General features: G+C 38.0%; 1 protein-coding gene across 3 annotated transcripts in view; it reads left to right on the forward strand.

Moving 5' to 3' along the window:
* Window positions 1-24063, forward strand: part of LOC101155031 (mitochondrial import inner membrane translocase subunit TIM16) — an 87378-nt gene extending 63315 nt beyond the window's left edge. Inside the window, exons 10-31 of one of the 3 annotated variants that reach the window (XM_023957547.1) lie at window positions 14997-15051; window positions 15193-15250; window positions 15330-15475; window positions 15565-15663; window positions 15751-15846; window positions 15953-16106; window positions 16180-16355; window positions 16425-16533; window positions 16652-16738; window positions 16816-16958; window positions 17049-17153; window positions 17325-17410; window positions 17511-17652; window positions 17774-17863; window positions 17954-18070; window positions 18173-18308; window positions 18429-18520; window positions 18633-18719; window positions 21727-21811; window positions 22422-22558; window positions 23625-23690; window positions 23812-24063. In XM_023957547.1, coding sequence (XP_023813315.1) covers window positions 14997-15051; window positions 15193-15250; window positions 15330-15475; window positions 15565-15663; window positions 15751-15846; window positions 15953-16106; window positions 16180-16355; window positions 16425-16533; window positions 16652-16738; window positions 16816-16958; window positions 17049-17153; window positions 17325-17410; window positions 17511-17652; window positions 17774-17863; window positions 17954-18070; window positions 18173-18308; window positions 18429-18520; window positions 18633-18719; window positions 21727-21811; window positions 22422-22558; window positions 23625-23690; window positions 23812-23898 — 2353 coding nt within the window. In that variant the 3' untranslated portion in view covers window positions 23899-24063. Of the gene's footprint in view, window positions 1-14996; window positions 15052-15192; window positions 15251-15329; window positions 15476-15564; window positions 15664-15750; window positions 15847-15952; window positions 16107-16179; window positions 16356-16424; window positions 16534-16651; window positions 16739-16815; window positions 16959-17048; window positions 17154-17324; window positions 17411-17510; window positions 17653-17773; window positions 17864-17953; window positions 18071-18172; window positions 18309-18428; window positions 18521-18632; window positions 18720-18951; window positions 20365-21090; window positions 21192-21726; window positions 21812-22421; window positions 22559-23624; window positions 23691-23811 lie in introns of those variants that run through there. The other 2 variants (XM_011478177.3, XM_011478174.3) reach the window with 2 other exon arrangements.
* Window positions 24064-24068: the final 5 nt, after the last annotated feature.

Here is a 24068-nt window from a genome sequence, read left to right on the forward strand (position 1 = left end):
ATAACTATGTATTTACTATAGTCTTGAAAATATAAAATAAATAGACCAAATTTAAATAGCTACAACTAATTTATTTGCAAGTAATTTCCTGTTTAATTAAAAGTAGCTTAAAATGTATTGTAGTGTTGTTTTTACCCTCAAATATACTGTTGGAAGTGCCTCTTACCACTTTTTTCTCTCTCAAATTATTATTATTTCACTTATATTTTATATAAATAAATGTATATTTACTGGAGCTACAATACTGTGTTTTCTTTTTGTAAAAAAAAAAAGTATAAACATTAAAGATGGGATTTAAAAAACATTTGGAGCCAAATCTTTTAAAAGTTACTTTTTTACTTTACTCTAAAATAAACGTGAGCATTTTTTTTTAATTTCTTGATTAGTCACCATATAATTTTGCCACTTTTATCAGTTTGATTGTTTTAGCTAAAATAAAGGAAACTTGTTGAATGTCACGTTTAATCCACGCTGTTTTGGTGAGCCAGAATTGTGTTCATGTAACCTTTTCCATATTTCTGTACTTTTACAGATTTTACAGGACATGAGTGCAGTTTGGTCAGAGGTGTAAATCACAGTCTAGTGGCTACAGTGCCGTCACCACATTGGGCTCCTAATCACCACGGCTCAGTAAAAGATGGGAAGGCAGCACATAACACTGCCCAAGGGAACCTATAAAACCCTGGAGTGGTGTGGAGCCAATTCCTGCCTGCTAATGGTTTAAAACAGGAGGCACTTAGTCATATCACCCCATACTGTAGGGGGGCTGTTCTTTTAATTTCACTTTTTATTCATCTATCACAGATAGGAACATTTTTTTCTGTTTCCTTTTTTTTTTTTTTTTTGGGAGAATTTTGCTTCTTCTCTCAACTTGTTAAAAGTTTACCAAATTAATCTTTGTCCGAAACCCAGATCCTTGTACAAAAAAATCACCCATTTTTATTTGTTGTGTTAAAATAGTCTGAAGTGAAGAAAAACAATTGAAGTACGTATAAAAGTCATTATTTTCAGAAAAAGTAAAAAGAAAGAAGTCATTGAGGTGTAACATGTTGATTCATAAATGTTGTATTCTTTTATTGTTAAAAAACTGTACATTTTTAATCCAAATATTGATCTATTTCTTTATATGCGGTACAAAGTTAGTCACTTCATCTTTTCTACATGCAAGGGCATCTAGAGTTTGAGTATTTGTATTTTGCAGTATTTTTATCCACTTTTTTTCCCAATTTTTACAGTTCATTTGTTTATTTATTTATTTTATTTCATAAAGATAAGTATGATAAAGATAAGTAAAGAAAATATGCTTTGATATAATAGTAATTTTTCAATTTTTTATGCTGGCCTAGACCAGCTTTGAATTTAGAATATTGTTCAAAAATCCCTTGATTCTAAAAAGCAAATGGTACAAAACTTAATGGATAACTTTCTCATATTTTGGCCCTTTACTGCCCCGTCTTTTTTTTTGAAGATCTTCCTTGTACAACAGAGAAGAAAAACCTCTTTTTGGCAAGTTTTCTCTGCTTTGATTTTTTACCACATCAGTTGTTCTCCAAAGGACAACCACAAGTGACCGCAACAACACAAACACAGTCCCACTGGACGCAGATCCTTAGGAGTCCTCTCTAAACACGGCCGTATGCTGAAACAATAGCGCGTCTTGGTTTAAAGCGTGTTTTGTTGTTCGCAGCATGCCTCCTTTAGGAACTCAAACAACAAAATTGTCTCTGAAAGACTGATGTGAAGGAGTCAGAATGAGAGACAGCTGAGGAGGAGGGTTTACCGCAACATGACACACACTGTCAGTTGACACAACAAGAACCTGAAAAACTGAACTTTGAATCATATTCATGCCAAAACCCCTTAGTTAAAAAAAACAAAAAAAATTAAGGGAAGCATCAGATTTCTGGAAGTGGCTTTTGCAACACATTTTAAAGCTAAACAATATGGCTTTGCAACCCAAATATTTTTTGGTAATGTCATAATTTTTCCAGAAAGAAGCCCAAACAAGACTTTTCTTTTTGTTAGAGCTGCAAAGGAATATTTTAGGATTGTTACATTGAAGGTTTTATCAAATATTTTCAGGCAAGGAGTAGATCAGGTTTAAATTTACACTGTTAAACTTTATCTGCATGGACATGGAAATGCAATAAATGTTGGGACAATCACGAACATTGAGGTAGAGAAGGAAAGTCTTCCTATTAGGAGGGCATGGAAATCATTTTGGGATGAAACTTTTATTTCTTCCATCCTCCCCTTGTTCTTCAGATGCTGCAGTGAGTTTTTATTAAACATCTAAGAACATCGTGGAAAGTGTATTCATTTCCATAATTCTATTCAAAAAATTAAACTTTTGTAGAGTATAGATTCAGGGCTCACTGTTTAATTAATTTCAAGTATTAACTTTTTTACCTAAACTGGGATTCCAGCTCATGAAACCCACAATATTTTAAATCTGCCCAAATTTTGCAGGATATAAATATTTTAAACTGAGTTTCAACAACTAATCATCTACTAAGCTCAAAGCACCTGCCAAGGTGTCATTAAATTTGTTTCGTTTGGTTTAGTTGTCTCCGTTTGGTTCAATATGAGGAAGACTACAGAGTTGACAACTTGCCAAAAGACTATCATTGATCCTCTCCATAGTCTGGGTAACCTAGAAAAGGAGGCTGGAGGCAGAATGGCACAATATGGCAGGAGAAGATGCACCAGCAAAAGAGACGACCGCTACAAAAGGACAAGATTCAAGAACCTTCAGACATCCAGAAAGAGTGGAATAAGGTGGAGGAACAGCTTCAAAAAAAAACAAACTGCTTGAGGTCCACTAGGAAATAGTCACAGTCAGTCATGATTTGGGCTGCAATGTCCAGCACTGGTGTTGGTAACTTCTGCTTTCTTCAATCCAAAATCACTGCAACAGTCTAGCAGAATGTTCTAGAGGACATCATGATTCCTTCAGCTGAGGATCTGGATGGAGATGCAGATTTCATCTTCCAGCAGGACCTGGCCCCTGAGCGGGGACCACAAGGAACAAATACAGTTTTCCATGATATTCTAAGTTTTGTGTGCATCCTCCCCCACAACTGCCCGTCACACATAAACGTACTCTGACAGCGGTGTGTGTGGGCTGCTGCCAGCACATCCTCGCAAAACTCAGAGCCCCTGTCTTCCAACATTACCCTTCACATGAGAATAAAACAACAACAAAAACAGCAGGGGGATTGTGCTTCCATGCAAATGTTGATGACCCCGGCACAAACCTCAGGGGTTAATTAGAGGTTGTTAGTGAAAAGCATAGAGAGGAATGAAAATATGCCCAATAAAGAGAGAAGTGGTGTTAAAGCAGAAGTTGTCATTGTGTGTTTGAGAGTAAACACACATTCTAACAAGAAACACAATTTAAAAGTGATGTTGACTCTTCCCACCTACCCTAACTTAACAGATTTACCCATTATAAGTTATGGCAATGCTCATAAAGTTGTCTTCTTTAGAGGAACCTTTATTATATACAGCAAGTGACTTTTTTATGATCTCTGCAGTCCATCTTTAGTTAGTTAAACCCAAAGTGAGTTCTTATAGTTTCATCTCCTTTATTTGTTAATTAAATATTTAACTTTTATTAATTTTGTCACATTTCTTTAAATTTTGACTTTTTTTTTAAACAATCTATACAAAAACGGACCCTCTAGGAATAGTTCAAAAATTCTTCAAAGTTGAAAAACATTTTAAACTAGCCAAAGAATCTGCAGATGGGGTAAGATAAGAATTCTTATTTTAAGAGAAAAATTCTATTTTATCAAGCATATTTTTCTTATTTTGCTTTGAAAAACTTTCTTAATAAGAATAATTTTCTTGAGGACAAAAAAAAGACAAATTTTCTTTAAAAATCTTCTTAAGATTGAGTTTTTTTCCTGTGCATCGAAGCCATTTGGAGCTCGTCAGGTCACCGTGAGGCGGCTGTGCACACAAGAGGACCCTCCAAATTCTACCTTGAATTGTGGAGACTGTAGGAGCTTTTTGCTGCAGGAAGAGACAACAAATGCAGACAGATCTGTGGAGGTCAAACCAAAGGTCACTGAGGTTTACTAGTCCCGTCTCTGGACAGACTAGCACCTCTCAATAATGGTAGAGACAGACAACAATGTCTGCTCCATTGGTCATCCAGAGATCCACAAACCGTTGCAGAATTTCTTACAGCTAAATTATTGTTAAGATAAAAATGTGCTTTTAGTATCTTTATTAATCATTTTGCGTTATTAGGTGTTTGCAGAGACTGATTTTAATGAACCAAAATCAATCAGCACGTTTAACCTGTTAAAGAGAGATGCGTGTCGACTCTTCTTTAACCTCCAATCCCGCCCGCCTTCCTTCCGTCATCACTGCTGTCTAGCTTTGAGTCGGTGTACCCGTGGTATGCCAGGTATTGAGAAACAAAAGAAAGATTACAGCTTAGTACTACTATGTGCATGACTGCACATAGTACATTACAGACTAGTAAGGTCATGCTGATGCTTGCATAGAAATATTTTGTAAATTGTGCCCCTGCATATAGGATTAATCTAATTTGATATATGTTTTTAACAGTTTAACACTGTTAAATATTTAATATAATTAGTTATAATATTTTAGTTTGTACCCAGTAGTGAGGAAAATGTGTGGTCTTTTGGATTAGCTTTAAATCTTCCCCTTTATCTGAAATCCTTTTTTTTTTCGGCAGTCATGGAGTAATTTGGCTCTGAAATGACCTACCTAGGTAAACAAAAGAAGTTCAACCCAAACAAAGACATGGACGCAGATAACAGGCCTGTGTCACACAGCACTGATAGCTCAGGGAGATGGATGTGAAGGTCCTGGCATTACGAGGAGGTTAAGTAGCTGATTAAATACATGAGAAGAAGTTCTTTTTTAAATTGTTCCATAGCTGTGGATACAATAATTCTCCTTTTTTTCCCGTTTCCCCTCATCTTGTGCAGTCTTTTCAGCTTTTAATTCAGCATTTAGTGTTATGCTTCCAAGGAATTTGAGTGTGCCAAGTTTACAAATTGCTCAGGCTTGTTGCACTGGTGGAGGAACCCGGTCAGCGCCTGGATGTGGGCTTGTAAATGTCTGGTCAGCGCTGCTTATTGTGAAGAGATCGCAGCTCAAAGGCTGAGGGAGATTGTGAGGCTCCGCTGTTCTGTACCCACATTTACTCTGTCAAATCAAGGCCTTTCTAGAAGTGTTTTTCTGTTTGTTTGCTCATAATCACGACCTCTCTCTTGCCTGTAAATAAAAACATAGAAGATTAAATATTTTACAGAAAGACACATCTGATCAAGAAATCGAGTGTTTGAAATCTATGCTGGCAGCTATCAGAGATGATCATCAAGGTTATCTCGTGGAGACTGCGATGTCTCTAGAAACGAGTCTCCTTTCTTTTTTTCTTTTTTTTTTCTCCCCATCCATCCCGAAAGGATTCAAAAGCATTCTTTTTGATGACACTTGCAGACATGTTTGTGGACACACATAATGGTTTAAATTTACAACATGTATGTGATAGTCATCTTATCTTTTTACTTCTCTCTGCCTTTTTCGGTTTCTTTTTGTTCTGCTCGTTCCCTCACTCTTTCACCATCTCAACAATAAATCTGCTCCGCTCTGGGAAGTTTTTATTACTTTTCACTAAACTTATTCCTGTTTCAGTCATTAAAAGTGGCTGATTTATTGGGGTCTGTTTGGTCCTCTTCAAAATAAAGCATCTTTTTTTGTGGAGTTGTTTAACTTAGGGGGAAAAAAGCACATGAGGGATGAGGATTTGTCCCTTTTTTTGTGCTTATTTTCATATCCTCGCCATAACTTATTTACTTTATCTCTGCTCTGAATTGGATTGTTTCATAGAACGTTTCTCCTTTTTTGTTATTTACAGTTTTTTTCAAGTGAAAACAAGTTGCATCCTTGGCTTGTGCCACAAACAGATGAGTGCAATCGATGGTGGAGACCCTGACAAACTCTGTTAATTGACTGATAGTGGAAGGAGTCAAAACATGTGTGAATGACGATGCCTGAAAGGCCCTCTGTTGAGCTCAATGTTTGTCTAGCTCCAGTCAAGCAGGAATGCGGGGAAAAAAAAGAAGTTGTTTTAGGGTTTATGTTTCCCTCTTTATTTTTCTCATCCCCTCTCTTTAGGTAACCCTCTCACACCTCAGCACACATGGACTTGAAGGAAAAACAAACACCAAACAGTCATGTTTTGTATCTATAAATCGGCAGATTTTTATGGTTCTAGCTTGTCGAATCATTTTTTCCTGGCTCTCCGTGAAGGAAAGTTTTATGCACACACTTTTGGTATAAAAAAATCTCGATCTTCAGAAGCATTACACTGATCTTTATTTGACCGGTTAGCTGGACGATACTTTTACAAGGCAGTAAGTCATTCATCGAGGCCGCCATTAGTGGATTGTATTTTTACAGTCAATAACTGTGTGTTTCGGGTAACAGATCTCGACTTGTGGTTTTGTCACAGTTGGAAAAATACACCAGCATGCATCTGGAATGGACTAGATCTACTGTTAGACATGCTGTCAGTATGCAGTGCTTAAAGTGGAGTGACCTAATCAAGAGCGACAATTCCAGGATTCATTTCTTATGTGGCATGGCTTTGGTATGCAGAAAATGGCCGTGCAGAATTGCATATCATTGCTTTAAATGACTTTTCTCTGGTGTCCTTCATTTTTGTATTTAAGCATTTGGGTTCTTGACTGACACATAGGAGTTTCTCAAGTTAACATTGTGGAACTTTTATATAAGAAAAAGCTAAATTAATGGGAAAATGTAATTGTTTGTCATGGAAATGTATGACCTGGGTTTTACAGGGAACCAAACAAATTGTCCAAAACCCAGAAAAATAGAAAATGTGTAAAAAACAGACAGAATACCAATCAAAGTTAATCTAAGAAATATACATTAAAAAAACTGTACCTTTCAAAACTTTCAAAACAATATAGGCTAATGGAAAGGAAAAGGTTCGCTAAAACCCAAATTTTCCAACGATTGATGTGGTTTGTGAGCTGTGAATCTGAGAATCTTAAAAAAGTATATATATATATATATATATATATATATATATATATATATATATATATATATATATATATATATATATATATATATATAAATTGTTAAAATGTGAATTTAACTGAAGGTAAATTTGTATTCTTTCACTTAATAATAAAATCTAGTTTTGGCCCTAGTCAGCCGAACCGTAGAAACAGGGAGGAGGTTCATTGTGGTCTTGACCTAGCCTCTTCATCCTCTGTGTCCCTTGCCATCATCCTCTTTCCTCAAACGGCGCTGGCAGTTGGGGGTTCCCAGGCCCCCAATGACAGGTCATTAAATGGTCATCTGGCTGAAGGCCTGGGGTTGACATGCGTTCAAGAGCCCTTTATAGAAACAGAAAGCCAGCCGAGTCAAACTGATGCAAACCGGAACAAACGTGCTGTTTTTCCTGTCACCAGCCTCCAGAATGTCTCACTCTCTGCACAATCTGCAAGTTTGTGTTTGTTTGTCCCACAGGGCTCTCACTCCCTAGCCTCTGCTTTATTTCCTATGGACCCCAACTCGTCATGCCCACCCACATTTGTAAACAAGCAGAGCCCCACCCAATCCTGAGTGGAAAGCAAATGAGCCCTCCTGCCAGTTTACGACCGGTGACCTGGCTGTTTCATTACAGAGTCAGTCTGGACCTGTTTCCATGCATTCAAAGCTTTGCACGAGTAGAGTTCTGTGTGTTCAAGCTGGCACAGCCATACGCCAGTTTAGAACAGAGCTTTTTTCTTTTTTCTTTATTGATACTAAACAAACAGAGCAACATTTATACGCTTTTATTTTGTGTTTTATTTATTTATTGATTGATTTTTGTAGGATCAATTGCAACAGATTTTTGTCCATGATGTGATTGACTTTTACTTTGCATTTTACTAATCCCAGACTAAATGCTCCCAACAAATTAGAAATAATGCAGAAGGTTTAACTGTGAATTTAAACCAATTTTCTGCCACCAGAATGGACTTTTATCCTAATGTGTGATGTAAAAGGTCTACAAGAAAAATGTCATTATTAAGAACCCTAAAGAGGGCATATTTACCATACCTATTTTTGTAAAAAAGAAAAAAAAAAAAACTTTCCTCTCACTTTTTTGTAATCTGGGTTAAGAAAATGGCAGTAAGTATAAGGTCTTGCTGTGCAGTGCATGATAATCATCCATGTGCAGAAAAAACGTTAATAAAGCTTTCCTCCAGGATGGAGGTAGGGGGTCATTTTCCAGGCTGCACCGGTTTCCTCTGCTCTACTGTCAGACACTGAGTTGCATGTGAAAACTTGGGACTAGGTAGGAGTGTTCGATGGGTCACTGCAGACCCGCTGACATGCGCCTCAGTCAGTTTAATTAAATCCTGAGCGCTCACATGCGCCCGTGCCTCTTTGCTGCTACATGTGCTTGTGTGTGACGGCCGCTTGACAGGGGCCCAATGAAGCACGGAGAAAGAAGGGAGGGGGCAAGCAGGCACTTGGCAGCCCATCTGAGGGGCTCGTCACCGGGGCTCAGACGTGGCCACAGCTGCTCCTTCCGCTGACAATCTCAGCTTTTCTTCGCCTCTTAGGAACGCGGAGCGTCAGCTCTAATTCCCTTCTAATGAACTCTGGCTACTGAAGGTAGCTGGCCAGGCAGACCCAGGACACTTATTAAACATACAGAGTGGAAAAGAACACAAACTCTGTGGAAAAGGCGGATTGTAATACGCTTCTGAGAGCTGTCAATGTGCAGCTGCAAAAGAAAGCCATCATCTTAGCCTCTTGCTTCATCAACACCAGTCAGGGTTTGATTGAAAAATGTTTTAAAGCAATTTTTAGGAATAACTAATGATTTTTTCACAGTGTTACATTAGGAAAGTCCGCAAACATATAATCTTAAAATCAGATTCACTTGGATTACTTAAAAACTTCTTTGAATGGGTAGTCTTTTTTGTGAGTCTTTAAGAATTTGCAAAAACACAAATTAGTATAAAAAAAAGATTTTTTCCCAAAAAAAAATTTAAATTTCGAAAAGTAAATTTCAACATTCATTTTTAAAATGTTTTTGGCAATTGGAAAATGTCAATCTTACCAGCTGTAATGATGTCTTTATTTCAAAATTTATGAAAAATTCCTACTTTTGTTAAAAAGAGGATTCAGGTGCAACCATTATTAAATGGACGATGATCATTTGCGCTCATGTGTCTCTTTATTTAAACTGTTGTTGTCTGAAAGACCACGCATTTGCCACCCTGATGATACTCCAACACCTCCATGTTCCTTTCAGAATCACATTTAATACAAGTGGATTAATCTGCTGGACTCCTTCTATTGTTGAGGATTGTCTGACACCCCGGGGCTCGCAGTGCAAGTGTGCATAAAACCATTAACTGTGTCAAAATCCTTCACACTGGATTAATAATCCTGAAACAGATAGACTTTGTTTAAGCAAACGATGACGTCAGAGAGAGGACGAGTTTATCGTGAGTTCATGTGGTTTTTATTTATTTTTTACGAAGTGATTGTAAAAATAATTCAAAATCATGTGCTTTAGTGGTTGTTCTGTGAAATGGGGACAGATATTTTTGGGTAATTTTTTCAGTATAAACACACATTTTATCATGTAATAATAACATCTAGTAATGTGTATTTAGACCTAAGTATAAGAAAGTGAGTAGTCTTGAAATTGGTCACTTTTTTGTAAATATAATGATATTACTAAAGGTAGACTGTTTTCTGGATGAAAACTGACCACGTGTCACAGAAGAATGAAAGTTTTGTCGCACCTCAAAGCCTATCAGTCAATTTCAGGAATAACAGATAACATTTCTTGTACATATTTTGGGTTTCAATCCCTTTTGTCAGAAAGTATGACAAAAACAGACATAAAAGATTCTGTTTTGCTGCAGATCAAATTCTGTCAAACATGACAAAATAAAAAGACATTTTAAAAACACATTCTTATTGTCATTCTTTTAGCTTAAAAACATCTTAAAATTACTTTTTATGTCAATAATGAACACAAATAGGTATTGAGTTTTGTTACCTTTGTAGTTTTCAACGTTTAATCTAAAAGTTTCAGCTGTCTAAAACCACTGAGGAGTTACCCGCTGAGCTACAGCCTCAAATGTATCAGTGATTCTTTACCGTTTAGGTCTGCATGGGGCTTGATAGTAGTAGACGAGGTGCAGGGTTTTCATTTGTAAGGTCAGTAGGTGTGATAAAGTTATCTGATGGTCAGTCCCTGCACCTATCACTCAGTCTCCCTGACAGGGATCAGTAATCAAGTAAGTGATAAAGAAACCAGAAGAGGGTGATACAGGGAAAAATCTGCAAACAGCTTCTCTCTTTATACACTTGACACATTTTTATTCTTACTTGTTTTTTATTTTAGTCAATTTTTCTCGTGTTTTGTCAGAAATGTTTGTGTTAAAAATTTTCCCCATAAAGTGTTTTCTTCAAAATAGTCAAACCTTAAAAATCTGTTTTATTTCGTAATTTTTTCAGACCTTCGTAGGGTCCTCTCACCTCTAGTTGACATTTAAAGATTATTGCTCCATCTCGTGTGTTTTTAGTAGAACAGCCGGTCGTGATTCAAAACCCCAAAGATAGATCCGACTGAGAGATTCGGATCTGGTCATAGTTCAAGCCATAACCTTTTATCTCTTTAGGCCTTTTTTTTTTCCATTAGCTCCATCCATACTGAGCACATTATAGGTCTGCATACATGTGATGTTATCAACGTGACTGCATGTGTCTGCGAACGCCAACAAACGTCTAACTGTACTGTGCTAGCTTAGGAATTTAGATTATTGTTGTTGTTTACAGGTGTGTCACAGCCTTGTTGCCTCACATTCTGGGTTTACTACCTCTTATAGAGTCTTTATTTTGTGTCTCTATATGTCTCACCTGTACATTACGTAGTCTTCAGTTAGTCGACCAGCAAAATATGAACACGAGTTTTTTTTCATTAGGTTTGTAACTTTTGTCTGAATTTAAAAACTGAAATAACTATTTCAAATAAATTTCAGAAAAAAGTTTTAGGCGAGTTTTATGAACTTCTACTGATCTTAAAGAGGAGTTATAATCCATAAAGTACCATTGAATGTTTGGAAACGAACCGTAATGACCCACTCCGAACGTTTTTTGATCTAATGTAAAAGTGTTCTTAACGGTCCTTTAATTATGCTATTTTTAGATAAAAGAAATTAAAAATTAGTGTTGCTTTCAGAAGAGAGGCAGTTTTTCATTTGAAGTTTACCTCTGAGTTGTGGGCGGCACTATTGGATGCATCGGAATGGGGCAGAGTAGGGAGCTTTGGCCCGCCCCGTGTATTTTCTACGTCACAAACAAGCTCTTTTTCCAACGCATTTATTCATCTGCTCCTAATTCAGGATTTGAATATACTCGGAAATGCAAATTCAAGTCTAATTTTCTTTATAAATGTCCTCTATTATGGGAAAAAAAAACATAATGTTAAAAACACCAAAAACACATTTTTCATTGGAGTTGGACTTTAAACCTGCATTGAAAATGCCTTAGAAACTCAGTAACGGCAAACGTTTGTACTTTTTTTTTTAAATCATTAGGTGTGTTTTTTTTCTATTTCCAAACCAAATTTACAAAATGTAATGAATTAAATGTGTTGTGGTTTGTTCTTTTAGACAGAACTTCCTACATTTTTCTGTTTATTAGATGCTTAGTTGGATTTTTTTAGTGTTGATTTCCCATCAAACTCCAGCTGCAGTTCCATAATCACATGTTCTAATCGATTTAAAACAGTGTTTTTATTTTTTACTCGTCTCACCCTGCTGTCCGTCTGTGTGGAGCTCCATTAGTCGGTCATCCTAATGTCATACTAAATCTCATCTATTAACAAATGACAACACGTTCTCATAATCCTAATACACCTTGAGTGGTTTGGACTCGAGCACAGACAAGTACAGATGCTCACTGGAGTAATATAGCTGTTATATCTGCTGGTGCTGAAGGCTCCTGTCATGGGCTGAAGGTCATATCATGACGCGCGTTTGGCTCAGCGAGAGGAAGCGTGAGGCGATGGCAGACGAGACAGAAGGCGCGCTTTCCCTGTTTCTGTTTGGAGTAAATGTTGATAAGAACAGAGGCCCAGTGACAGACAGAACAGGAGGATTTGTAAAAGGATTTTGTTTGGTGGAGGATTTTGAAAGGTGTTGGAGCATTAGCGTGTGCAGAAAGCAAAAAGTTGGAGATAAGTGCAGTCCCTTTTTTTTTTTTTGCTGCTTGTTCTGTTAAATGTGATGTCTAATTTGCATTTGTATGTTTAAAGAGAAGACCAGAAGCAGTACAGCACCACTGTTTACAACCTGTGCAGAAGTAGCATTTAGTTGCACTTGTATGCAATGGAGCTTCTGCAGCTCTCTTGGCCAGCATGCGCATGCATGTACAGATGCGTTCTACTGTGTGGGAAAAAGGGCTTGATGGAGAGGTAGAGCGTGGAAATGACAATAAACAGGAGCAATTTTCAGTGATAAAGCTCTGCTCCTATTATGCGCTTGTTTAACATGCAGCACTTTTACTGTGAGAAAAGCGGAGATAAGACCTTCGGAAAAGTAAAGGTCACTCAGGGGGAAACGATTTAGTCCGGAGGCACAACGAGAGCTCACCACACCAGCAAGGTAATGCTGTTGTAATGAGTGTGAGGGCTATGGGAATGGAGGTGTTTAGGGACTCCCCATGGACTGATTTGGACATGGAAACACAGTCAACCTAACAAAGTGTGGCTGCCCCTCGCTGGCTTTACAGGGTGAAAAAGATGATAAGAGACATTGACTCAAGTTTTTACTGTGTCCAACTAAAATTTATCCTATTTTAAGTTGATTTTAATTCATGTTTATAATGTGTAATCCATTTTATCTTCCTTGTTGTTATGGTATCTAATAAAAAAAAAGTTCAACAAGTTCTGTTGTGATCCTTATAGAAATAAAGCCAACATTTTTGAAAATGGAATTAAAAAACACGCATTGAAGACAACCAAAGGCCAACCCTTTGAATTTGTTCAAAAAAGAGTTTATTAACGTTTAACTGTAACGTTAAATACCAATACTTACAATGAAAATAAAGGATCCTACCCCCTGTGTTCAAAATGTTTTCTTGATGTTAATTTTTGCTTTATGTTATTTTTAGATTTTGGATTTGGACCAAAGAAATGTATGTCTATATATAGACAAATCAAAAATGTATATCTATATATAGACAAATCAAACTTTAGGTGATTATTCATGACTGGATATGAAAAATAAACAATGTAAATATAAAAGAAGATAAATATATTCACATATACATGCAAATGATGCCATTATAATGAGTTCTGATTAAAAGAAAAAGCCTTTTAAACAAGGGCCTTCAGGACTTCCTGTTTGAAACAGGTTTAAAAGCAAAACTAAATGCATCCAGGTTAGCTCGCTTAGTAACCTCTTGGTGGCTTGTTAAAAAAGCACGCCCAGCTTCAGTCCAACACAAAGCGACCCAACTTCACAGCAGAAAAAAAATAAATACAGGCTGGTTTCAAAACCTTTCTTCATTAAAGTTGGTATAAACTGAACTAGGCATCACGTTTATATAGGAAATCCTTTTATTTGATTTTAACACCAAAATTCCAATCAAAGGGGGTGTGGTCTTTGGATTGTTGAATCCTCGTCTCTAAATCAGTCGTTCTGTGTCTGTTCAAACAATTTCCAGGCTTGTTCTCATTCTCAAAAAGTCAGGGTTTTGTGTTGCTAAAAGAGTGAGAACTATGAACGCTGGGAAATAAATACAAACGTCATACTTTTTCTGCATTGGACACATCCCCATAGGCCTTTTTATCTTATTTTAGCAACAGTTGTTAGTCTAGAATAGCTTTAAGATGATTAACAGTAATGACAAAAAATTCAAAATTCACAAAAAATGACTACACCACACAACATCAATAGAAAGATGGAAAATCAAAGTAGCAGAACAACACAGTCTAAAAGTAAGAATTTAAACTGAAGCATTAGAGAACATTTGAACAGTTTACAACAAGATATTCAAGTTGCTGTACGTGCACACATATGGTGCACGTTACCGAGCATTGTCGCCTAACGTACCCAAACTAAGTCTGTTATTATGCTGTCAAGTGTGGTGCATTACATCATCGCTCTGCTCCTCTCAAGTGGCGTTCCCCTTTAATAGCAGCCTTACACAAGGTCATCATCCAAAGCACGTTACTGATAGAACTCTCAGGGCTCCAATATGAGGGTTTTAGATCTACAAGCACTTTCTGCCCCCCTTTATGTGTTTGCCCAGCCTAGGAAAATCCAACTCAACACTGATAGATGCAGAAGGGGGGGTTAGAACAACTCACTAGGTTAGAAAACAACAGAGATTATTGAGCGTGCATTGAATTTGTGCAAGTATTTCCTGTTTGTCTTTATTGTACTTTCCACATTAAGAGCGTGAGCGCCGCAGCTCTCAATCCCCTTAATTCAAATCATGTGTGGAGGCAGGTGACTGTGGGCTTGTTCACGCTGGTGCTGGGGAAGATTTAAGGCACAGCCGGAACATCGACTGACATCTCTGGACAAATCATAAATATCTATCACTACCTGTAAATTTTACTTCTTTGAGACTTCCCTCCATCTCTAAGAATCCTTAAGAGTCACAATTTGAGGGAGTAAAAAATATTGCTTGATTTAAAAACCTGTAAATCAAATATAGTATTAAAAATACTATTGAATGTGATTAAATAAGGAAACGGACTTAATGGGAAGTTAATAAAATTGCTTCTTCGTGTCAGAAATAAGTTTGACTTCATTGCTTGTCAGCAAAAATTGGGTAAACTCCGCCATCTATTGGCAACTCAGTGACACTGCAAGGCAGTTTTTTTTTTTTATCAAAAAAGCAATTGGATGAACTTTTTTAAAACTCTTTTTAAACTCTTGTCTCTACAGAATGCTGATTCCACTCTTTGATGAAGACACTGGTCTGCTCCTCATCACTGGCATGGTAAACCATATGTTACACTCTTACATTTAGTGTCCTGACAGTCGGAAATTGGTTACTACTCCTGTACATGTTTAATTTCTGTCCTTGATTTTAAATAATTAAACTTTCAGTAACGGTGATTTAATTTTCTGTCTTTCACAGGGAGAAACTGTGATCGATTGCTTTGAGATTTCTTCCTCTGACCCTTCAGTCTCTCAAGGTGAAACTTCCGTTGATCACAGAAAAAACATCCATAAACCAGACTATTTATGACCTTTAACCTCCATATATATTTCTAGTGAGCCACTGTCTGTTGGATAATTCAACTCGAGGGGTTGCCATGGTTCCCAAGCTGGCGTTAGACGTCATGTCATGTGAAGTGATGCGCGTACTTCAGCTGACTGACAGCTGCGTCGTCCCCATCAGCTATCAAGTTCCTCGCAAGGTACAAACGCGGAGCGGATCTTTGACCTGCGCTTTTCTTGGTGGCTCTTCTAACGGATGCGTCTGTGCTTTTGATGTTTGGTTCTGCAGAATTCTGGCTACGAGTTTCAAGAAGACCTTTACCCAGACACTGCAGGAACATCTCCTGCCATGTCTGCCAAGGAGTGGTGGCAGGGAGGGAACAAGCAGGTCACAAATACTCCAGATTGGCTAGTCGCTCCTGTTTGTTTGATGCTCATTCAGTTTTTTTGATGAAGCTTTTCCGGTTTGTTGCAGGTGGAGAAAGTCAGCCTCCACCCAGACAAACGACCCAAACCCTCAGCAAAACAACTGCCTGCGATGAAGGACAAAGCCAGTGAAGGGAGCAAAGATGTGAGCTAAACATTTCTGCAACTACCGCTTTTGTTCTCCTTGGGTTGAGACCACAGGTTCCTGGAGGTAAAAACTGTAGGCAGTGACCACCCTCCGCCTTTTACAGGGCCATCCTCGCGACAGCTCCACCTCTAGCAGCCCTCTGAGCACTCCGAGCAGCAGTGCTGTCCCTTCCCGCTCCCCTTCCTCCACCTCTGGTCTCTCCTCTGGCTTCCTCCCTAGTCCAAGTCAGGGTGCCAAAGCTATCCAAAACCTAATGGGTAAAGGAAAAAAAACACATCAAACACGTGTCTGTCAGGGTAAAACATTTGCCCTAACAGGTTCTGTTTCCAGGGCCAACATCCAAGTTCCGTCACATCCAGGGAACGGTGAAGCACAAGGACACGCACATCACCAACATTCGCGGACTTAACCTGACTACGCCCGGAGAGTGCGACGGCTTCTGTGTCAACCGCCAGCGAGTGGCGGTCCCTCTCGCCATCTCTGGAGGCCAGATCGCTGTATTTGAGGTAAAGCAGCTGCAGGTGGATCTGGGAGCTTTTCCTTTCTCATGCATAACAACTTGTTCCTGTTGTCAGCGCTCCCAGCCAGGGAAGTTACTAGACGCGTCCCTGCCCACCATCCAGAACTCTGTGAATGTGGCCGATTTTGCTTGGGATCCCTTTGACTCTCACAGACTTGCTGTGGGTGAGTAACGCCAAGTTCTGAGTTCATTGGAACAAAACGTTTCTCCAGATAATAAACTGAGCCTTATCAGTCACTTGGTTGGTATTGTGTGACATTCTGTGTCTCTCTTTTCGTTCAGCTGGAGACGATGCTAAGATCCGGGTGTGGCGGGTACCAGAGGGAGGGCTAAAAGAGACGCTAACTGAGCCTGAGCTCATCTTGCAAGGCAGGAGCTTAAATCTGCTCAGTCGCTTTGTTTTCTGTTACCTGGAGTTGACTAACATTGGTTGCATCTATTTGAAGGGCACACAGAGAAGATCTACTCCATTAAGTTCCACCCTCTGGCCAGCAATCTCCTGGTTTCTTCATCATATGATCTCTCCGTTAGACTGTGGAATCTGGAGAGCAGAGAACAGGTCAAACTTCTCACCGGACACCAGGACCAGGTGACGGATCAAACACCCAAACAGGGCATGGTTAAAGTCGAACTTCAATCTCCTTATTTCTTGATTTTCTTTCGTGTTGTTTACACTTAGGTGTTTGGCGTGGCATGGAGCCCTGACGGAAAACTTCTGGCCACAGTTTGCAAGGACGGGAAAGTCCGCATTTATGATCCCCGCAGGTCCACTGAGCCTGTGCAGGTATGCCTGACTACATGTCAACACTTAGCTTCAGCTCCAGAAAAAGACGAATTTCTGGACTTTTTAACAATCCCCATACTTTTTTTTATATATTTTTCCAGTTTAAAAGCAAAAATCTACATTCTATCTTTGATTTTTGCCTTTTTATTATTTTTTCTTGTCATTTTCAAGGAGGGTCCAGGTCCTGAGGGTCACAGGGGAGCTCGTGTGGTGTGGGTGTGTGACGGCAAGTACCTGCTGGTGTCAGGATTTGACAGGTACTGGAAAAGGGTTGACATGTTTGGTACTTGTAGTAAAACTAATCTTGTCCGAGACTGCCCTTACTATGGTCCCTAAACCCTTTTTGTCCTCCTCTAGTCGCAGTGAAAGAGTGCTCTACCTGTACTCTGCAGAATCGCTGTCCTCTGGGGTCGTAGCCAGCATTCCTGTGAACGTTTCCCCCTCCACGCTTATCCCGTTCTACGACCCCGACACCAGCGTTGTCATCCTCACTGGAAAAGTATACACACACACATCTAACAATGATTTCCTTTTGACACGGCTGTCAAAACTATAACAAACTATAAAAAAAGATCTGATTTGACCGAAATAGAATTTCTGCATGTTTGCTTGTTCTTCAGGGCGACACCAGAGTCTACATCTATGAGGTAGCTCCTGAAGAGCCCTACTTTATTGAGTGCAGCAGTTTTAACTCACCGGAGCCTCATAAGGTATCAACTGAACTCCATCCAATCTGACGCCTCTGGGTATTTAAATGAGAAGTTTTTAACAGTTGAGATGTTATCTGACTTTATTTGCAGGGATTGGCTTTTCTGCCTAAGACTGAGTGCAACATACGCGATGTGGAGATAGCCGTAGGACTGATGCTTACCAAGACAACCATAGAGCCTGTGGCCTTCAGAGTGCCCAGAGTCAAAGTGAGCCAACAGCACCCCCGGGTGGCCACTTAGCAACACTACCTAACTTTACGCCCGATGCCACCATGCTATTAAAGAAACTTTGCAAATCTCTGCTTCCAGAAAGAGTTTTTCCAGGATGACCTGTACCCGGACACAGCTGTGTGGTGGGAGAGTGCCCTGACGGCCTCTGCCTGGCTCTCCGGCTCCAACGGCCAGCACAAGAAGATCAGCCTGAAGCCCAAAGACATGACGCCATGTACGACAAACGAAAAATATCCAAAAGAACTTGATTTTTAGATGGGGGTGCCTCTTCTGCATGTCAAGGCTTGTCGCGTCATGGTATGCTTCTGTGCTTCATGCTTTGTGCTTTTCCCAGTGAGTGAGGCCCCCAAAGAGGCCCCAGTGAGGAAATACCTGCCTTCATCTGTTTACTTGGAGGAAAAAACTGATGAGCAGAAAAAAGAGGAGGTGAGAGGTCACGGAATGACTGCCCCTTTGTGTCTTGTTCTAGTCAAATAACTTCCATAAAAAAGCTCTTGCTTGTTTATCTGATATGTAAACGATTGTGTGTGTAATCCAGCTGCTGAGTGCCATGGTGGCTAAGCTGGGAAACATGGACGACCCGCTGCCGCAGGAGTCCTTCCAGGGGGTTGATGAGGACGAATGGGTGAGTGTGAGGCAGCAGAAGGGCAGAATGAACTTCAGTGTTTATAATGCTCTTCATAAAATCCTAAAATGGAAGAAAAAGAAATAGTTTTTATTTTATTTGTTGTGTATTCCTTTTAACGGATTATGTTTACTTTTTTTGCGTTTTTTCTTAAATAAATAGAATTGTCATCAAAAGTGTGGCGGCCTAAAGTTGTTGTGATCTCCTTCTACTTTCTCTCTCTGTGATTCAGGATGATTAAAAGGGAAGCCATGGTCTGCTTTCTGATTCACGGTGCCAACAAAAGACAGGAGAGGAGAGCTCTAGAGATGCCACTTCAGAGTTTTGGGAGAGATGATTGCAGCCCACTGAACACACAAAACCACAAAGCACAATTCAAAAACAGATATCACACATTCCTGTTCTAGTGCCGTATGTGTTAACATTGCAGAAAATCTGAATTTACATGGTGTCGTTGATGTTGTTAGTGAAATAACCGCTTCTGTTTTTACTTATGTGTCTTTTGGGGATCTATTTGAATGAAATAATAACTGTTGTTTACTGTATCAGGAAAAAATGTCCTAACATTACTAAAATAATTAATGAAGACACTTTTAATAACTAGATATCTTTCTTGCCACACTGACAGCAAACTGCAAAAGGTTTTTGTGCTCCTTTGGCTCCTTAACCAGATCAAATAAAAGAGAAAATGAATTGTTTACACATTGGAATATGACAATAGTCTGTATTCAACCCTCAACTATCAACCACCGCTCATTTTTCATACTGGTCACTCAAAAAAGCACAAACAGTAACAAAGTGAAGCCGCTTGTTCAAATAAATAAATAAAAATTCCACTTGGATGTTTATTTTATGGTGTCTTAATCAAAATTTTGGTTGAAAAAAACAACTTTTAATGCTTTAGGGACACAACAGGGTCATCAATTGTAATGTTTGCTTAGGAACTGGAATTTTAGGGACTTATTTTATGTTTTTCAAACTAACGCTCCAATAAAATGCCAACATGGTTATATGTAACTGAACCAGGTATTCCTTGAATCTTGAATAAAAGTTGGGATCACAGGTTAAAACTAATCTTTTTTGTGCTTTTAAAGCCAAATTTTTACTGTTGTGAAGATCTAAAAGATGCCTTTTAAAATGATTGTTGCTTCTTGTTTACTGGGAATGTAATGACCTCTGTTGGTATTCGGATGCTTTCATGGATTTTCATTCTAAATGACCTAATGTTCTTTTCTAACTTTAGTTACTAATATGTAATCATGGTGTTAGTTAGATTGTAGGTATTGATAGCTTACTGTAAATCCATCAGGTAGTCTCTCCTCGGACTACAGCAATGTAATCAGTTTATAGATTTGATCCGGTAACGTTTGTTTGCACTTTTTGGTGAACTTTGCTGAGCCTGCAGACTTAGCCTGCATTTTTGTGCAAGTCAGATTTGAAGTCATGCATGCCAAGTGTCATCAGGGTTTTCCGTGATGTTTGTCATCAGGATTCTGAAACATCGTGTTGGATTATCTTTGTTTGCCTTTCTTTATGTCGATAAGGACTTTTTATAAATGGAACAAGTTTGATTTTAATTAAAAAGTAAAAATGGTTTGTGGACTTTTTTTCAATATTGTCTTGAAATAAACTACTTTTCACTGCAGTTTTTCTTGTCTTGTCTTTCTTGTCTACCAGTTTCAAGAACAAATGTTTTCCTCTCAAAATAAAGCAGTCCACACAATTTATGACCTTTTGAAAAATAAATAAACAAATAATTACTTCAATTAGAGACTAAATAAATATCTAATATACTATGAACGGCTTGTTCCAAAATACAATCAAATGATTTGAAAGTGAAAGTCGTGCAAAAGCAGCAAAATATCGCAAGATAAACTATTCAACTCTTTAACCCACAATAATAAAATGAGCGATCCAACTCCATGCACACAACTGCTTCACTACCTTTTATTAATGAGTTGCTTGTTGACATCACTTCAGGGTTTTTGTGTATTTTACTAAGAATACATTGACTCTGACACAGCTTTTTATTTTTTGTCTCCTCTTTTTTATAAGTTGCATTTACAAGTTAGTCACAGCATTTTCGAAATATAAACATACCTTATCATGCCTTTTTTATTTCACTGTAGATTATTTTCTGTAGTTATGTTTTAGTTTTTATTCCACTTTAATGACAGTGACACTTTATATTTTTTTGTTTCATGTTTTTAACCAAAATAATAAGATTTTTTCCTCGGTTTTGAGAAAATGTTTCCTCATAACTATAACACACTACTTAAAATGTTTTTGCTGTCTTAACTAATTCGGAGGAGACTGCACTTAGACCTCCTGGCCAGCAGGTGTCACTGTAGCAAATCTAGATTTTTTTTTGTTGAATCGTCTTTCAACTTTGACCCCTTGCTAACCTTCAGTGTCCATGTGTGCAAACAGATGCTGCTTTTCTTGGAGGGGGCACTTTAACACAAAATCATGGTAAGTTTTCACAGTTTTAGGTTCTGTTAATTCACCGCGTGGTTCATTAGCGAGTCACTGTTAGCATCTATCGTTAAAGGGTTATGTGTGAGTACGTAGTAGCTAGCCGGTTCCGTTTTGACATCAGTGTTGCATAAGTTAAGGTACACACACACAGTTGTCATGTGGAAAGGGAAACTAGCTAACACGTTTAGTGTTAAAAAAGAAAAACAAAAATTCATAATTCTAGATTCCAAAGACATACATTTATATTGTGTTTAAGAAACAAAAATCAAAATAAGCTTCCTTTTTTCTAATTGATATCTATGTCTACAAGTTCATATTCCTGTTTTCTCTTGACTTATATCCTCTAAAGCTAAACACGAATTAAAAAAAGTCTTTATTGGGTTATTAAAATAGAAGGACTGTCAAATGCTTACTTTACAGTTATGATAAAGATTAAACAGGAGATGGATAGAGGTGTAAAATCCCCTGCCACAAATCTGTCTGAATTTTCTCTGTATTTTAATTATTTTTTTATTTTTATTTTTCATAGGCTAAATATCTTGCACAGATCATTGTTATGGGAGCACAGGTGGTAGGACGGGCCTTTGCACGTGCTTTACAGCAAGAATATGCAGGTATCTAACCACATTTTGGTATTATATTGTTTTTTTTCGTCTCATAAATAAAGGGAAATAGATCATTTATATTAAAGTGACAAGCAAACCCTTTGTTTTTAGCCATTTTAATCCCTTGTATCTTCCAGCATACTTTCAGGGAATGAGTCCCTGTTAAAACTGTCTTATTTATAAAAATATAGTATTTTAGGCAGCCTTTATTAATTCTTCTTAACAAAGTGACACACCATATAGCTCTTTACATAAGTTCTTAACCGCCTGCATATTTATTGTTTATGTTAACTTGTGTTTTTTTTAGTTTTTTCCATTTTAGATAGGCACAAACACATCACTAAGTATTTTGACTTTTATTTTAGTCTTCATTCAGTATTTGAAGTCATGTTATTATTCTAGATTAAATTGGTTAGTTTACAGTTATTCTTGACAACCATTTGATGCATTAAAAGTTTGCGCTGTATTGACAACACACAAACTTTGTTGAGTATGTAAAAGCGTTTTTTTTTTGTGTCTTCTTTTGCTGTTGCTTCCTCAACTCCACTCTTTTAAATGGAGGAAACCAGCTGTGAGATGAATTGATGATGAATATCTATGCTGGATCTCCCTCACACAGCAAGTCAGGCCGCGGCTCGGGCCAGGGGTCGGTCGGGTCAGCAGTCGGCTGCAGCCTCCAGCCTCACTGGAATGAGCCTGCAGGAGGCCCAGCAAATCCTCAACATCTCCACGCTCAGTCCTGAGGAAATTCAGAAGGTGAAACAAACTAGTATCCCTCTTCTAAGGGTGTTTGATGCTACACTGGTGTTTTTTAACTTTACTAAGTAAGACCATTTGATTTGAAAAATGCTTAATACTTTTAAATCTAGATTTATACTGCTTTGCACTATTCAATTCATTTCAATATGCTGTGTTTGCTGTTTTTGAGAAGCTGGGAAATAAATGTGAATTTTGAGTCAGTTCAGAGTAGAAATGCTATGAAAATTTGCACCAATCTTCTCACATAATCTGGCAGCCTGTTAGAGTGTTTGTTAAATTTTTTGGTCTGTAATAAAACCGTGTTTAACACATCTGGAGCAGGTAATGTTTTTATACATTTACATGGTTATGAACCCATCTTTGGCAAAAAAAAATCTGATTTCTGATCTTATATTTGACACACCTCACTAACCTGGAAAAGCCTCCTTACATCAAACACAAAAAAGCGTAGGAAGCCGTTGTTTTAGCATCAGTTTATTGCTCTGCATGTAAGCTGCAATATTTGTATTGTAGTTTTTGTTATTGTGGATCTTATTGTTTTGTCTGTTTTATATTATTCATTATCTTTTTTTTTCTCCTCCAGAATCGGTCCAAATACACCACCTGTTTATAATAAATTAATAAACTTAATGAATGAATGAGCTAACTGATGTTAAGTAAATTCAAATCTATCTTAACATATCAAAAAATGCCCTTTATGCGCTGATTCACTGCTAAATCTTGCCTATTCAACCATTAATATCTTATTTTTTGATTTTGCTGACTTTAAATAATAACAGGTTTGATAGAAGATTCTGTTTTTCAGGATAACTGGATTGTAAAGGTTGATCTAGAAGATGTTTCAGTGTTCATTGGAGTATCATCTTCATTAGATCCACCTTTAAAGTCCAGTTGTTCTGAAGAGCAGAATCCTGGGATAACATGACCTGGATGACTGAGAATCTCCACGCTCATTTAGTAGGTTTATGTAGTTTATTTGAAGTTCATGTTTTTAGTGTTTATCTGAAAAATAAATGATTTGATGTTACCTAAAAACTAAAAACAAGCTGTTTGTCTTCATCAGAAATATGAGCACCTTTTTAAAGTCAACGATAAGTCAGTGGGCGGGTCCTTTTACCTCCAGTCAAAAGTAAGTAGAACTTAAGACTGTGCCTTCTTCATATGATTTAGTCCGTTTCGGTCATTCCTCTTTGCTGGGAGGAAATCTCTGCACTATTGTGTTTTGGATGTCTTGTGCTGTTTCTGTGCAGGTGGTGCGAGCAAAAGAACGTCTGGAGGAGGAGCTAAATATCCAGTCAAAAGATCCAAATCAGCAGTCACAGAATACGGAAACATGAAGTCAAACTGGCCCTACCTGCTCTGGGTTCCCACCGCCCCCTCCTCTGTAAATTATACCCCAATAAAAGCTCTTTTTTTGTCTTTAATCTTTGTCACTTTTCAAACATTGAGCCAAACACAAATGCTGAGTAATCCTCTGTGTGTGAATAAACAAAAAAAATGAAGACAG

Source organism: Oryzias latipes, chromosome 8 (assembly GCF_002234675.1).
Source record: "Oryzias latipes chromosome 8, ASM223467v1".
Classification (NCBI taxonomy): Eukaryota; Metazoa; Chordata; class Actinopteri; order Beloniformes; family Adrianichthyidae; genus Oryzias; species Oryzias latipes.